Source organism: Pogoniulus pusillus, chromosome 29 (genome assembly GCF_015220805.1).
Source record: "Pogoniulus pusillus isolate bPogPus1 chromosome 29, bPogPus1.pri, whole genome shotgun sequence".
Lineage (NCBI taxonomy): Eukaryota > Metazoa > Chordata > Aves > Piciformes > Lybiidae > Pogoniulus > Pogoniulus pusillus.
In genome coordinates, this window is record NC_087292.1 from 6,899,667 (window position 1) to 6,913,928 (window position 14,262).

Here is a 14,262-nt window from a genome sequence, read left to right on the forward strand (position 1 = left end):
GTTTTGTTCAAAATGGTTTGGTGTGAGCCAGTGAACCTTGATTGGAATAATTCTACATTCCTATGAACACACACACAGAAAAAGATAAAACCCTGTGGGATGAGATAAGGAGAGTTTGATGGAACAACATAAGAAGGTTTTTCTTCAAAGATTAGAAATTGGTTGGGGCCAGTACTGTTTAAAAAACACTTTTTGTGCAACTATATGTAGCCTTTAGGTGATTTATATAACCCAAAGTGTCCTGTATGCTATATAAAGTGTAGTTATTTAGCCTGCAGGGAAGAGAAAGGATCATAGAAGATGAACAACTGAACTTTATGGGGTTTGTATCAGACTGAGTTCACCTGGAAGTCAGTTTGATTCTTAAAAATGGATTTCCATTAGTCAGAGCTGTCTTAGTTTGACTTAGTGCATAAATAACAGCTAACTGGTAAAAATGGTAACACTTCTTGCTTTAAATTGCTCCTGAAGTATTCTAGTAGGTAGGTAGATATGTGACTTTGGGGTTATTTAAACAGATTTAAAGAAAAACTAAGGTTAATTCATAAGAATTTTGTGTCAGTTTTACCCCTGCCAATGCATTTTCTCCCTTTCTCTTCTCCTGTGGACACTGCTCATTCTAGGTCAGTGTTTGAAGGCTTCCAGCATCTTGTTAACTGGGATGGTTTAAAATGCTTACCTTTCTTCTCTTGAAATAAACGTAGCTTGCCCTGAGAGCTGGTAATGAGAAAGAAGAAGGAGAAACAGCTGACACTGTGGGCTGCTGCTCTCTGAGAGTAGAACATATCAAGCTGCACCCTGAGCTGGATGGTCAGGAATACGTGGTTGAGTTTGACTTCCTCGGGAAAGACTCCATCCGATACTACAACAAAGTCCCTGTTGAGAAGAGGGTAAGACATCTCCACAGGCTGGATTCCAGAAAGATGTGGGCACCCATGGCAATAACAGGGCTCTTGATCACCAGTACCTGGCCAGAAAACAAGTCAGTTAATGTTCCTCCAAGGCACTGCCAGTAAAACGGGTGTGTAAGCCTGCTGGTGGTGTGACATAACTCAGCAGAGGAGATACTTCAACATCTTACTGCTCTCCCCTATGGTCTCAGTTTCAAGAGCTGGCCTAAGACAGCTGTAACAGCTGGTGGAGGAGTTTTTTGGGTCTCCTTCTGGTCAGCAGAGCTGGTTTTGTCACCTGTAGATGGTGCAATTCTAGGCCCACAAGACAAGTAAGAGTCTAAATGATTCTGAAATGGTGCTGGATGACACTTTGGTGGGGGTTAAGAGCTTTGCACCTGGCCAATGGCTCTGCACGCCCCAGTTTGTTAGATAATGCATGTATGGTGCTGTGGTAACTGTAACAACAATAGGTAGTAAGTGTTGGCCTCTTGGAGAGCTGAACAACTGAAAAACTCCGTACTACATGTGCTGGATTTGCTACTTCCTTGTTTAAGGAAGAAGGCGTTGTTCTTGTTCAGATTTATTGGTGTTGGTGTCTCTTGGTACCTCTTCAGTGCTTACAACAGAGAATTGATTATTGTGGAACTGAAAATCTTTGTATGTTAGGGGTCTGTAGAAGAAGAATATGTTGTAAAGAAGCTGGGAAGTGAGGATTTGGAGCACACAGCTGGGATTTGTGGTCTCTTTATAATCACTCCATGGGAAATGGCTCAGAGGTCTCTGACTGGAGTTGTAACAGCAAGTGAGGATAAGCTGGTAGCTTTGGGGTCACTGTCAGCTGGGGAGGAACCTTCAACACAAGCACTACACTGAGGGATGGGTCTTTGCCTGCTGGAAGTGACATCCAGCAGCAGCATCACTGTTGCCTGAAAACAGTTTTGGTGGCCCTCTGGCAGTGTTGCTTCTCTGTATTACTGCTACCCAGTGCTGTGTGCCTCAAGTAATTGGTTTACTTCTCCTGCAGGTGTTTAAGAATCTTCAGCTGTTCATGGAGAACAAGCAGCCTGAGGATGACCTCTTTGACCGCCTCAATGTAAGCACATGGCTGATTGTGAGGAATGATGGTAGAGCAGCATAAGCAGGCTTGCTCTGCACCAGGCACTGACAGCTGCTCTGATCCAGAAATGGTTTCTTGCAGAGCTGGCTTGAGCAGCCAAAAAGCAGCAAGAGTCTGTCTCAGCATGGTGTCAGCATTGTCCACTGTACTCACAGGTTCCTGAAGTGATGGACTTTGTTCCTGGTCGGCCTGGCTGGCTCTGACCTGGGGAGGTTTTTCAGAGCTTAGAGGTGATGAATGTGTGAGGTGACAGATTTTCAGATGCCATCCTCATCTGCACTTTTGGCTCTCTGGGAGCACTGTGGTGACTCAGGCACCTTTCCTGGGCTGGGACAGGCACATTTCAGTGAGTGGGGAACCAAAACTTCCACAATGAAGAAAACTTCTGACTACTTGTGGTACTTGTAACCAATCTAATACTTGTTGGTTCACTTTTCCTGTGGTTTCAGTAATGTTGCGGCCATTCTGTTGTGGTCAGGTCTGAGTACATCAGGCTTCAGCAGTGAGCTCTGTGTCGTTGTCAGTTGTGTGTCCAGAGATTTCACAGGCACTGTGGTCAATTCTAATGCTGTCATCTCCTTTCTGCTTCCTTAGACCAGTATCTTAAATAAACACCTTCAAGACCTTATGGAGGGACTGACAGCCAAGGTATTCCGTACTTACAATGCCTCCATCACGCTACAGCAGCAGCTCAAGGAGCTCACTAATCGTAAGTCTTGTCCTTGAAACCGGGGTGGGGGGAGCAGATCTTACTCTGCAGTACAGACCTGGTTTAGCCACAAGCCCTACCTCTGTGCACCACTTCCTCCCTGCAGTTCTCCCACTGCAGGTGTCAGAGAGCTGAGGTCTGAGGAAAAAATCCTGCAGCCAGACAGTCTCTTAGGGTATCTGAGCAGTCCAGCACTGGGACAGGGCAAAGCTGACTTGTGAGCACACCAAGGTGTGCCTGCTAGTTTATGCCTGCCCTTTGCCAAATCTCCTGTTGCTTTCTGTTAAAGTGCTCTAGGTGGCAGGCAAGGCAGATGGATCTGTAACAAAAGACCCATCTTTCTTGGCTGTTTGTTCTGAACCTCTCCATTGAGCACTGCTGACTTGCATTTCAACAACAGAGTAATGGGCATGTTGGATCTGTGAAGCCCAAAAGTGTCTTTAGCAGTGTGGTCCTGTTGTCCTCCACTCTGCACAAGGATGTGCTTCCCCTCTCTTGAGCAGCAAGTGGTGGTTTTGTTGCTACCAACAAAACTATCCCAGAAAGAGTTAGGGCCCAGGATGGACACCATCAGGCTCTTAGGACTGCAGTTAGCAGGCAGTGTTGAGGCTGGCTCATTAGAGGGGAATGTTCTGCAGTTTGTGAGCATGCAGAGTTGGTGGAGCATTGGCTGGGGCTGCACAGCCCTGGAGAACTCACTTGTTGACCACTCTGCTTTGCAGCGGACGACAACATCCCAGCGAAGATCCTCTCCTATAACCGTGCCAACAGAGCAGTTGCCATTTTGTGTAACCACCAGAGGGCTCCACCGAAGACCTTCGAGAAGTCCATGATGAACCTGCAGAGCAAGGTATCCCCAGCCCAGCTCTTGGCCTAGGGCAGGCCTCCCAGTCCTGCTTCTTGGGAGGCACATTTCCTTTCACTTGGGGTGAAACAGGAACAGAGCCTACTTTTCCCTGTCAGGAGCTGGTTAGTGCTGTGTCAGAGATGAGCCTGCCTGGGGAGGAGTGGTGGGCTGAAAGGAACACTATAGTCTGAGTCATCTTTTACTTGTAAAGACCAAGACCAGAGCCTTTACCTGCCTTTCATCCCTTCGCTATGTGTTCTGCTGCCATTGAAACTTCACAGCAGCTCTGATTGCTGTCCCCTAAAGAACACAGAGCGAGCATCCACTCCCTTCTGACTAGGCCTCTTACTTTGCAGATTGTTTCTGGTGAAGGCCATGAGGTCCAAAGGGGTTAGGTCTGTCCCTGGTCTGGCTGTAGAAAAGACTTCACAATGAGGACTTCGGTTTGGCCTTGCAGTGTCCCTGCTTCTGTAACACCTAACATGGCTGCCTTCTCCCTAGATTGTAGAGCTTGGGGAATGTTTAAAGGGAATGGTTGAACAGAAGATGCAAAATGCTGGCTCTCCCTGAATCTTGAATTTACTGAAGAACAACTGCTTGAGGCTTTACCAGCTTTCAGCCTGTAGTATTTGGGGCAAGAACTGATTCCTCCTGAGGAAACAAGAATCATGCTTCCATGTTGCCATTAGAGAACTGGTACCAGTGGGACACAGTTGTGGCAGAAAAGTTGCCTGGAGGCAGGGCTGCTAGCCAGACCAAGGGAGTAGCCTTGCCTGCTTGATTGTAGCTGTGGAAGAAAGCTCTCAGCACCACCCTGCCTTTGGAAATGTGTGGCCCCATTTTCTCAGGGGCAGATGTCACCACGCTGGGCTTTGCAGCAGCCTAACCGTTTAGCAGAAGGGTCTCTTACTGCTGCTAGATTCTGAACACAGTCACAAACTCACTCCCTGGGTCGTGCTGCCCAGGGGTGATTGCCACAGTTGCCAGCAGCATGTTCACAGTGCTGCTGTCTGGTTTGCCTCTCCTAGATCGATGCCAAGAAGGAGCAGTTAGCTGATGCCAGGAGGGAACTGAAAAGCGCCAAAGCCGATGCCAAGGTCCGGAGGGATGAGAAGTCTAAAAAGTAAGGCTGGTGTTACTAGGCTGTGCAATGCTCCTGGTGCTCTCAACTTCACATGGGTCCTGTACCCTGCATTCTGTTTTGCCAGCCTATCATCTGGGAAGGCTTGCTCAGGCTTTCTTTTCCCCTCTCTATTCTGTTCATGAAGAAACAGCCTTCAAGTTGAAGACCACAGGGTGGTCTGATGCTGCAGCTCCTGATGCAGTCACTAGCATCAGTTTCTGCTGTCTCTCAGCCCTTTGAGCTGAGCACCAGGCAGTGTTCCACCACCTTGCTGTGCAGGGCCAGGCAGAGCAGTGGATCCAGTGTGCAGCACTGGCATCTTGGTTACAGATGACTGCACCTGCACTTTGGGGTTCTGCTCAGGTAGAAGCCTACAGCCTACGGGTTGCCACAGGGGTACTGAGTGAGGGAGCTCTGACAGGAGAATCACAGCGTGGCTGTTAAAGAGCTGGGCTGCTTCTGCAGTGGGCGTAGCACCAGTGTAGCTCAGGCTGTTACTTCCAACCATGTAAAACAAAACTGCTGCTTAAGATTTCAGCTCTGCCTCTTTGAAAATGTCAGTTCTTAATTGCATGTGCTGAGTGTTCTGTGTCACCATCTGTGCTGGCACAGCTGTCCTTTGTGGCTTGTGGCATTCCTTACCTTGGGCAGAGTCCCTTTGGGTTCACACAGTGCTGCCATCTCAACCCTAGCAGGGCATTAGGAATTAAACGTTTTGATTCTTTCTCATCCCAGGACAGTGGAGAGCAAGAAGAAAGCAGTGCAAAGAATTGAAGAGCAACTGATGAAGCTGGAGGTTCAGGCTACAGATAGGGAGGAGAACAAGCAGATTGCTTTGGGCACCTCCAAACTTAATTACCTGGATCCCAGGATCTCTGTTGCTTGGTAAGCATCTGCCTGGGGTGTGCTGGAAGGAGCCAACCCTTTCACTGCTCTCTGATTTCCCCCATTAGCTTACAAAGGGCTGTGGCTGAGAGCAGTGCCCCTGTGTCTGTCTCTCTGGCTTTCTCTTACACCTTTGGCTGGCTTTCAGGAGTTACAAAAGAGCCTCTTGAAGGAAGTGTGGCATACCAGCCAAAGGCAACACCACACTGGAAGGTGGCAGGCAGGACAACCTGCAGGGCCTTAATGCTTGGGAGGCTGGTGGTGCCTAGATGGGTGATGTCTTGTGATGGAGCAGAGCTCAGGAAGGTGCTGGGTATGGTCATGCTGCTTAGTGAGAGGTCAAGTCTCCTTCTCTGGAGTCTTTCAAGGCCTGTCTCGATATCTTCCTCCATGATCTGTGTTACAGAGTGTTGTCCTGCTCTGGCAAGGGGGTTGGACTTGATGATCTCCTTGGGCCCCTTCCAACCCCTACGATCCTGTGAGTGCCTGTGCTGTGTTGGCTCTAACAGTGTCTCCTCTTCTGCAGGTGTAAGAAGTGGGGAATTCCTATAGAGAAGATTTATAACAAAACCCAGCGAGAGAAGTTTGCCTGGGCTATCGACATGGCAGAGGAAGACTATGAGTTTTAACCTGTTTTTAATGAGCTGAATTTTATGGGAATATAACGGGGGAGTAGCCTGGTTTTTAGGGAGATTGATAAACTGTGAGCCTTACTTGTCCTTGGATGCTGGGGAAGGGGGAGGAAAGGGGCAAGTGAGCATCAGCTAAAACAGCCAACATCCTGCAGAAAGCATAACCTGGAAATATCCTAAAGGAGCTGAGCCAGTTGTCCTATGGACAACTTATTTAAAAATGTTTCAGAGATCCAAATTCTAGCTGTCTGGTTTGTGTGGTTTTTCTCTTGAGGCAGGGCAAGTGGATGGAGGATTTGTCAACCTTCCGCCAGGCAAATTCACCATCACACTGAGAGCGTGGGAATCTTTAGCTACTGTATACAAACTCCAATTATATTGGTGCGTTTTTACAGTTAGGGTTTTGCAATAACTTCTATATTTTAATAGAAAATGGACTCCTTAACCCCTGCCCTTCCCCTCCCACCCCATTTCAGAATTCAACTGAGAAACTAAAACAGTTTTAAGAAACCCAACGCACCTGTTAGAGCCGTCACTAGCGTCATGGAAAATCCCAAATCCTCTTCAATTTGTCACTGAGAACCAATCATGGCATTGGGACATGACTTGCAAACAATCCACACCACCTGGCTTCGGAGCAAAGCCTGATGGGAAAAGCAGCCTCCTGACTTTGAGTGTTCCTTCTCTTTTGGTTTTGGGTTTTTTGGGGTTTGGGTTTTTTTTTTTAAATGTGAATTTTTATTCCTTTCTAATTATTTTTAAAATATTTAAACAGGTTTTATTTTGCTTGGGTTTTGTGGGGTTGGGTGGGGGGTGGGGTTTTTTTTTTTTTTGCCTTCTTGATCTTAAAGATCGTGTAGGTTTGGGGAAAAGGGGGCCACGTGGGTGGGGTTGGAGGACAAATGAAATCAGCAACAAATGACATTCCCATCACTCTTTGTTCTGAACACGCTCTGTACACTTCAAGAATATCTACTTTTTAGGTTTGTCAGATTGTTTTACTCTTTTATTTCCCCCCCCAACACACCCCCCCATTTTTTTTTTCTAAGCCCCACTCCCTTCTTTTACTTGAAAAGATTTTATTGTGTAAAAAGAAGTTTCACAGGTCAATAAATTTCGAGGGAAATGAGCATTGGTCCAAAAAACAACAACAAAAAAATAATAATAATAAAGGAAAATATTCGAGATTTTAGGGCTTTTATTTTTTTTCTTTTGTAATTGTGTAAAAAAAATTAAAAAAAAACAAAAAACAATTAAAAAGCAGAATTTTAATGTGAAACCTTTTTTTGCTATAATCATTAGTCTTAGAGGCATTGTTAGCGTAGTGTGTGTGCGAAGACCATTTCCTGCAGCCTTTCCTCAACAAGTATCTTCTATTTTTATCATGAGTTCCCTTTTAATCAACTGTAGGTTATTTAAAATAAATTCCTACAACTGAACTGAGTGGTGCTGTCTGTGTGTTCTTTCACCTCAGGTCCTGGGCTCTGTGGTCCGTGTGCTCCCCAGGCCAGTGGGAGAAATGGTGGGCCTGGCATCATGTTGTTCCTGCAGGCACTACCTCCATAGCTTCAGCCTTTCTCATTTAACAGGGCTGCACAGAGGATGTTGAGGTTGTGACAAGGAGCAGGTGGGTTGGAACTGACCCAGCAGCTGTCATCGTTAGGGGTGAGTGGTGAGTGTGGAGGCCCAGGTCTGGGCCCCTTAGTTCAAAAAAGGGCAGGGAACTGCTCCAGTGAGTCCAGTGCAGAGCCACGAAAATGATTGGGGGATTGGAACATCTTCCTTATGAGGAGAGACTGAGGGAGCTGGGGCTCTGCAGCTTGGAGAAGAGCAGCCTGAGGGGTGACCTCATTCACATTTATAGATATGTAAAGGGTGAGTTGGCAAGAGGGTGCAGCCAGGCTCTTCTTGGTGATGCCCAGTGACAGGACCATGGGGCAGTGGGTGGAAGTTGAGGCATAGAATGTTCCATGTAAAATGAGGAAAAATTTCTTCACTCTGAGCATGACAGAACACTAGAACAGGCTACCCAGGGTGGGTTGTGGAGTATCCCTCTTGGGAGATATTCAGGACCTGCCTAAATATGTACCTGTGTGATCTGCTGTAGGTGATCCTGCTCTGGCAGGGGGGTTGGACTGGATGAGCTTTTGAAGCCCCTTCCAGCCCCTAACCTGTGATTCATGATGGTGCCAGGCACCTGAAATGAAGCACCTGGGCATGGATGGCTTTTGGAAGCAATGGCACTTTGCACAGCACTAGTGTTACCCCTGTGTTTGAGTAACTGGCACTGCTGCTTACTTGTGTTGAGCCACAGCCTTATGTTCTGTGCTGTCATGTAGCCAGACGCTCAATGTGTGGAGAATTTGGTCCTACAGCTTCACAGCAGAGTGTGTTTTGGAGCACTGGTAGGGGAATAAAGAGCTGACCAGACTCTTCCTCCAGCTTGCAGTCCTGCTGTTTGCCTCGTGAGCTCATGTCAGTCCCTGGCCTTAAGGTGTCCATCAGCTCACCTGGCCCCCAGATCACTCACCTGTGCTCCCCACGTGGTAGCAGTGTGCTTGGTTGGGTTGATTTGTGCATCCCCGGGGGAAACTGCCATGAATAATGCAGCAGCCTGACCCTACAGGCTGAGTGCAGAGTTGCCCAATCCCTGTTTGTAAAGCCAGCAGGAACTGCCTGAAGGATTTTATTCCCATTTAATAAGAAGCTGCTTGGTCCCTGCTGGGGAGCAAGGTCAGGAGCCTGTCTTCACCCTGAGGGGTGGCTGCAGATGCTGGATAAAGATCCTTTCTGGGATCCACTGGCTGCAATGGAGTTTCTTTGAAGAGGCTGCTTTCAGGGAGAGCTAGGACATGCTGCAGCTGGTTGCACCAGGAAGGATGCAGAAGGTCATCATGAGTGTGTGGGCTTTCCTTTACTGAGTGTAACTGATGGGAATGTTCTCTGCATTGATCTTTGTGCCCAGACTGTAGTGTGTGCTCAGGAGCCTGGAAGCCACATCCCTGCTCCGGCTGTGAAAGCAGGTCGATGGCAGCCCAGTGCTCCAGCTAGCACAGCAGGGATGGCTGTGGAGGAGGAAAAGGCAGTTGGAGGCCAGGACAGTGCTGCTGGGGCTAGAGCTTTGTGTAGAGAGTGCTCTGGGGTGTTGGCACAGAGCGTGCTGTGAGGCAGCAAGGCGGCTCTTGGGTGCTCAGCACAAGGAGCTGTAGAGTGGAGAGTTGAGGGCAGGGGCTGGTCTCCCTTGTGCCATATATGCTTGGGATCCTTGGCTGCTGCTGGAGAAAGGGCAAGGCCCAGGAGCTGGCAGAGAGCAGCTGGGAAGGACGTGACATGCTCTGATCCTTCCTGCCTCACCCCTACCTGACCTGTATCTCTGGGTTTCCATGCAAGCCCACCTCTGCAGCAGTTTGCTTTGCCCCCTCCTGGTTCTAGAAAACACCCTGCCCAGTGTAGCAGAGAACAGGGGCAGTGGGATGTAGGGAGACCTGAGCTGGTCTTCCTGGTGTGGTTTCTCTGATGCCTTTTATTAGCCCACAGCCCTCGGCAGGGATAAGGGTGGAGGGCGAGCAGCAGCCTCTCCTTCCCGTCGTGGGTAGAAAGGGATGGAGAATGATGATGATGGAGGCATCCATCTCCCTACCACTGAAGAGCAGCCTAGGGCTGGATGTCGTTGGGGAGCCTGTAGGACGCACGGGCCCTGGGTCCTCTACAAGCACCTCCCTGTCACCACAGTGCTGGGACAGTCCTTGCTGGGCTCCCAAACCCCGTGAGGGTGGCTGCGGGGTCGGCACAGCCAGGCACGGGAGCCTCTCACAGCCAGCCCTGAGCAGGGCTTCCTGCTGCCCGCTGCGGGACGCCCGGGGCTTTGTGTGGCTGCAGACTGGCTTTGGCAGGAGGCAGCGCTTGGCAGGAGGCTCCGCTTAACCCTCTGGGGCCTTTCCAAGGTGCAGCTGAGAAAGTGCCAGCTGCTTGTGCTCCCAACCTGCCCGTGCCTGGAACAATGCAGCCCCTAAGCACATCCTTTATGTTTCTGCAGCCCTCCCTACACTGGGACTGGGATGAATTAAATTCCTCATGCTGCCTGTTAAATGCAGAGGAGTGGGATGTGTGGGGGATCCCTGACTGCAGTATCACTGCTGGCAGATCCACTTCTGCCTGGGCACAACGGGGTGCCCCTGGCCAGGGTAGGGCATGTGGCTCTTAGGCAGTACTGGTGTCCCGGGCTGGGGTGGAAGGGAGAAGAATGTTGGTGCAAAGCCCTTGAAAAACTGCTCAGCTCCCTCTGAACATGGATCTGGCTCCAGGCAGGGGCTGGGGAGAATTCAATCTGCATTTTTGCCTATGGCACAGGGGGATCAAGGCCACACATCCTCCGCTTTAAATGGAGAATTCCCAGATCAAATTGACTCATTGTGCAGAGAAGTGGCCACAAAACGTGCTGCATCCTCTTCATCCCACCACCGCAGCACTGGGTCCTTGCCTGCCCTGGTGTCACTCTCCCAGTCTGGCTTTCCTGCCCCACAACAAGGCTTGTGCTTGGCAGCAAGGGAAAAACAAAGCCGTGTTGATGTGGCCAGTGGAAGAGGGAAAATGTAGGCTGAAACTGCATCTTGTGCAGGGAGAGCAAATGGACAGGGCCCAGCGGTCAATGGGAAGCTGTAAAGTCCCTGGATGCAGCCCCATCCCCCTTAAAGTCTGACAGGCTCCAGAGATTGAGAATTGAAACCAGGTGAAATGAGGATATCAGAAACACATGTGTTCCCCAGGAACACCAGCCAGTGGGGCCTCGGGGGCAAGGACCTGCAGTGTCTTACCCCTCAGGTGCCCGTTTGTAATACAGAGGGGTACTGCAATGCCTGGAAAAGGCAGGAGGGTGACAGCCCTGCCTGTGGGCATGGCTTTGCCCAGGCTCCTTAGTGAGCACTCTGCCAGCATCTGCAGCAGCTCCAGGCAGGTCTGTGATCCATCCCAGCAAAAATCCACCCTGTGCTGCTCTCTGTCTGCTGACACCACCCCGGGGCTGGAGGCAGCTCAGCACCATGTTCTCTGCAGGTTTTCCAGCTCCTAATGGCTGCAGGGTTCAAGGAAGCTTTTCCATGGTGGCAGAAGGTCTAGAGCATAAGACTTGTGGGAAGCAGATGAGGGAACTGGGGGTGTTCAGGCTGGAGAAGGAGGCTTGGGGGAGACCTTCTGACTCTACAACTTGAAAGGAGGTTGGAACCAGGTGGGGGTTGGCCTCCTCTCCCAAGCAACAGGGCAAGAGAAAATGGCCTCAAATTGCACCAGGGGAGGTTTAGGTCGGACACAATGAACAATTTCTTCCCTAAAGAGCTGTCAAGCCCTAGAACAGGCTGCCCAGGAGTGGAGTCCCCATCCCTGGAGAGGTTAAAAAGCTGAGGAACATGGTTTAGTGGTGGCCTGGCAGTGCTGGGTTAACAGTTGCACTCGATGATCTTAGAGGTCTTTGCCAACCAAAACGACTCCATGATTCCACTCTACAGTTCTCTTCTGGGGATTGCAAAACGCTGAGTGCTGCTCACTCAGATTAAGCTCAGACACCTCCTCTCAAGGCACAGTCCCCAGGGTGGGACAGGGATGTGTCCATTCCAGACACCAGTGTCAGAGGGATGCTGGGCTACAGGGCCCTCCAGTGCTCACCCCGAGGGGGCCTCAGGTTTTTGTTTTCCCAGATTTTGCTCCCCAGCCCTCGAGTAAGGCCAGGGGCTGTCCTGAAGCCAGAGGTCACCTGGCTGTTGGCCTGCTGCTGTTCCTGTGCGGAGGATGCAGCTGCTCCATGAATCCCGCAGGATACAAGAGGCATGGTACTCTGTGCTTTGGGACTGCAGAGGAGGAAGTTTCTGGGGCTGCTCAGAGGGGAAAAAACCCTTTCCTCAGAGACGTTTGTGAGGGGTGACTTGCAGAGCCCCCCCACCCTCCACAGCTGTGTGGCAAACACGATCCAGGGAACCTCTTCAAAAGCTAAACACATCTGACCTGCTGCAGAACACAACCTGGGCAGGCAAGAGCAGGATAGGATAACAAGAACAGGATGGAAGTTTCCACTGCCCTGAGGGGCCAGAGGCTGTTGCCCACAACCTGGCTGGTACCGGAGCTGGGAGCAGCGACAGAGGCTGGCAGGAAGCAGCCAGACAAAAGCAGTTTCACCTTCTGTCAAATCAAACTGCAGAATCCCTCAGCGTGCAGCACTGCTGACATGGGGAGCTAATCAAGGCTTAAAAGTCATTAGACAAACTCAGGGAAGAAAGATTGTCCATCACAGGCACCTCACCACAAACCAGAGCCTGCATGTGCTGGCCACCCAGGTGGGGCTGAGTATGTTCAGTGCCAGGTGTTCTCCATCAGCGTCAGCCCGCGGTTTTGGGAGTGAGGGAGTTACCCTTCCTGCTTGTTCGATGGCCACACTCTCTTCTCAGGTTTTGCCCTCAAAAACAAGGGTGTGTCCATAATGCTCAACTATTTTAAGGCCACTGGGAGCCGGCTGCTTCCTGCCGGTCCCTAGTGGGGCTGTTGCACAATCACGGAGCAGCTTCCCTGGCAGCAGCTCACCCCAAGGGTCCTGTGCCAGTCTCACTCCAGGGATCCCACCAGCAGGTTCCCAGCAACTCTGCCTTAGCTGAGCACATCCCCAGTGTCCCATCAGCCCTTGGGTGCTGTCTTACAGCAGATATTTTTATTAGGGCAGCTTCAGGTTCTTGACCTACTTGTCCTTGCCTTTTTGGTGCCCAGATGTTTGATAGGATCCTAACCAACCATGAGCATCGTAGGGCTCCATGTGTGTGCTCACATGTGTCCCTTTGAAGGTGTGTGGAGCAGCAGGACAGTGGCAGCTGCTCACATTCAATGGTGGTGCCTCACTTAGCAATTGTGGTCTTTCCAGACCCACCCACAAGCTGGAGAGTGAGATAAAGGCTGCTCAGCCACGCTGTGGGGCTGCAGACACACATATGTGTGTGTGTAGAGCCTACAGCTACATCTCTCTATGCATTTATAGACAGGGGTACAGCTCCTCCAATCTCTCACTGCTCTCCTGCAGCAGGGCCTTGCTCACCCTTGGGCAGGCCAACTCCTGGACAACATCTCCCAATGGGCTGGGTGAAGAGAATCACAGAATTGTTTTGTATTACAGAGACCTCTAAGACATCCAGTGCAACCATTGACATAACACCACCACTGCCATTAAACCATGTCCCAGGGTGCTGTATCTACATGGTTCTTGAACATTCCAGGCACGGTGACTCTTCCAAGAGCACTCATGAGACCACACCTCGAGTACTGTGTCCAGTTTTGGTCACCACAGTACAGGAGGGACATTGAGGTGCTGGAGCAGGTGCAGAGAACAGGCTGGGGAGAAGTCTGGCAAACATGACCTATGAGGAGTGGCTGAGGGAGCTGGGCTTGTTTAGTCTGGAGGAGGCTGACAGGGAACCTTATTGCCCTCTACAACTACCTAAAAGGAGGTTGTAGTGAGGCTGGAGCTGGTCTCTTCTCCCGGATTACTAATGCTAGGACAAGAGGAAATGGCCTCAAGTTGCATCAGGGAGGTTTAGGTTGGATGTTGGGAGGAAGTTCTTTCCAGAACAGGTGGTCAGGCACTGGAACAGGCTGCCCAAGAAGGTGGTGGAGTTGCCATCCCCGGAGGTGTTTAAAAGGAGAGTGGATGTGGTGCTTGAGGCTATGGTCTAGTGATGAAGGATGGACTGGGTGATCCTGGTGGTCCTTTCCAACCATAGCAATTCCTAGTGATTAGATGTTGTGCTGAGGGCTTTGGTTTAGTCAAGGACTTGTCAGTGTGAAACTAATGATTGGACTTGATGAGCTTAAAGGGCTTTTGCAGTCTGAGAAACTCTTGTTACTTCTGTAAAAGATGGACCTGTTACTGCACCTTTGAGTTTGCATCATCCCTGGGACACCATCCCCAGACCAGAGCAGCCTGAGTGCCCAGCTCACCCTTGGAGTGCCTCGATGGGGAGGAGGAGGGCACCGGAAGGTCAGTACAGTGCACGAGAGGAAATTGCAGGCTTTAGCTACATGAATG

The 14,262-nt window shown here is 50.2% G+C and overlaps 1 protein-coding gene across 1 annotated transcript in view; it reads left to right on the plus strand.

Moving 5' to 3' along the window:
* The window catches only part of TOP1 (DNA topoisomerase I), a 67,538-nt gene extending 59,889 nt beyond the window's left edge, over positions 1-7,649 (plus strand). The window contains exons 15-21 of the mRNA XM_064167469.1: positions 705-890; positions 1,918-1,986; positions 2,605-2,719; positions 3,442-3,569; positions 4,595-4,689; positions 5,425-5,574; positions 6,101-7,649. Of these exons, the coding sequence (XP_064023539.1) occupies positions 705-890; positions 1,918-1,986; positions 2,605-2,719; positions 3,442-3,569; positions 4,595-4,689; positions 5,425-5,574; positions 6,101-6,203 (846 nt within the window). The 3' untranslated portion in view covers positions 6,204-7,649. The remainder of the gene's footprint in view (positions 1-704; positions 891-1,917; positions 1,987-2,604; positions 2,720-3,441; positions 3,570-4,594; positions 4,690-5,424; positions 5,575-6,100) is intronic.
* The last annotated feature ends 6,613 nt before the right edge of the window (positions 7,650-14,262 follow it).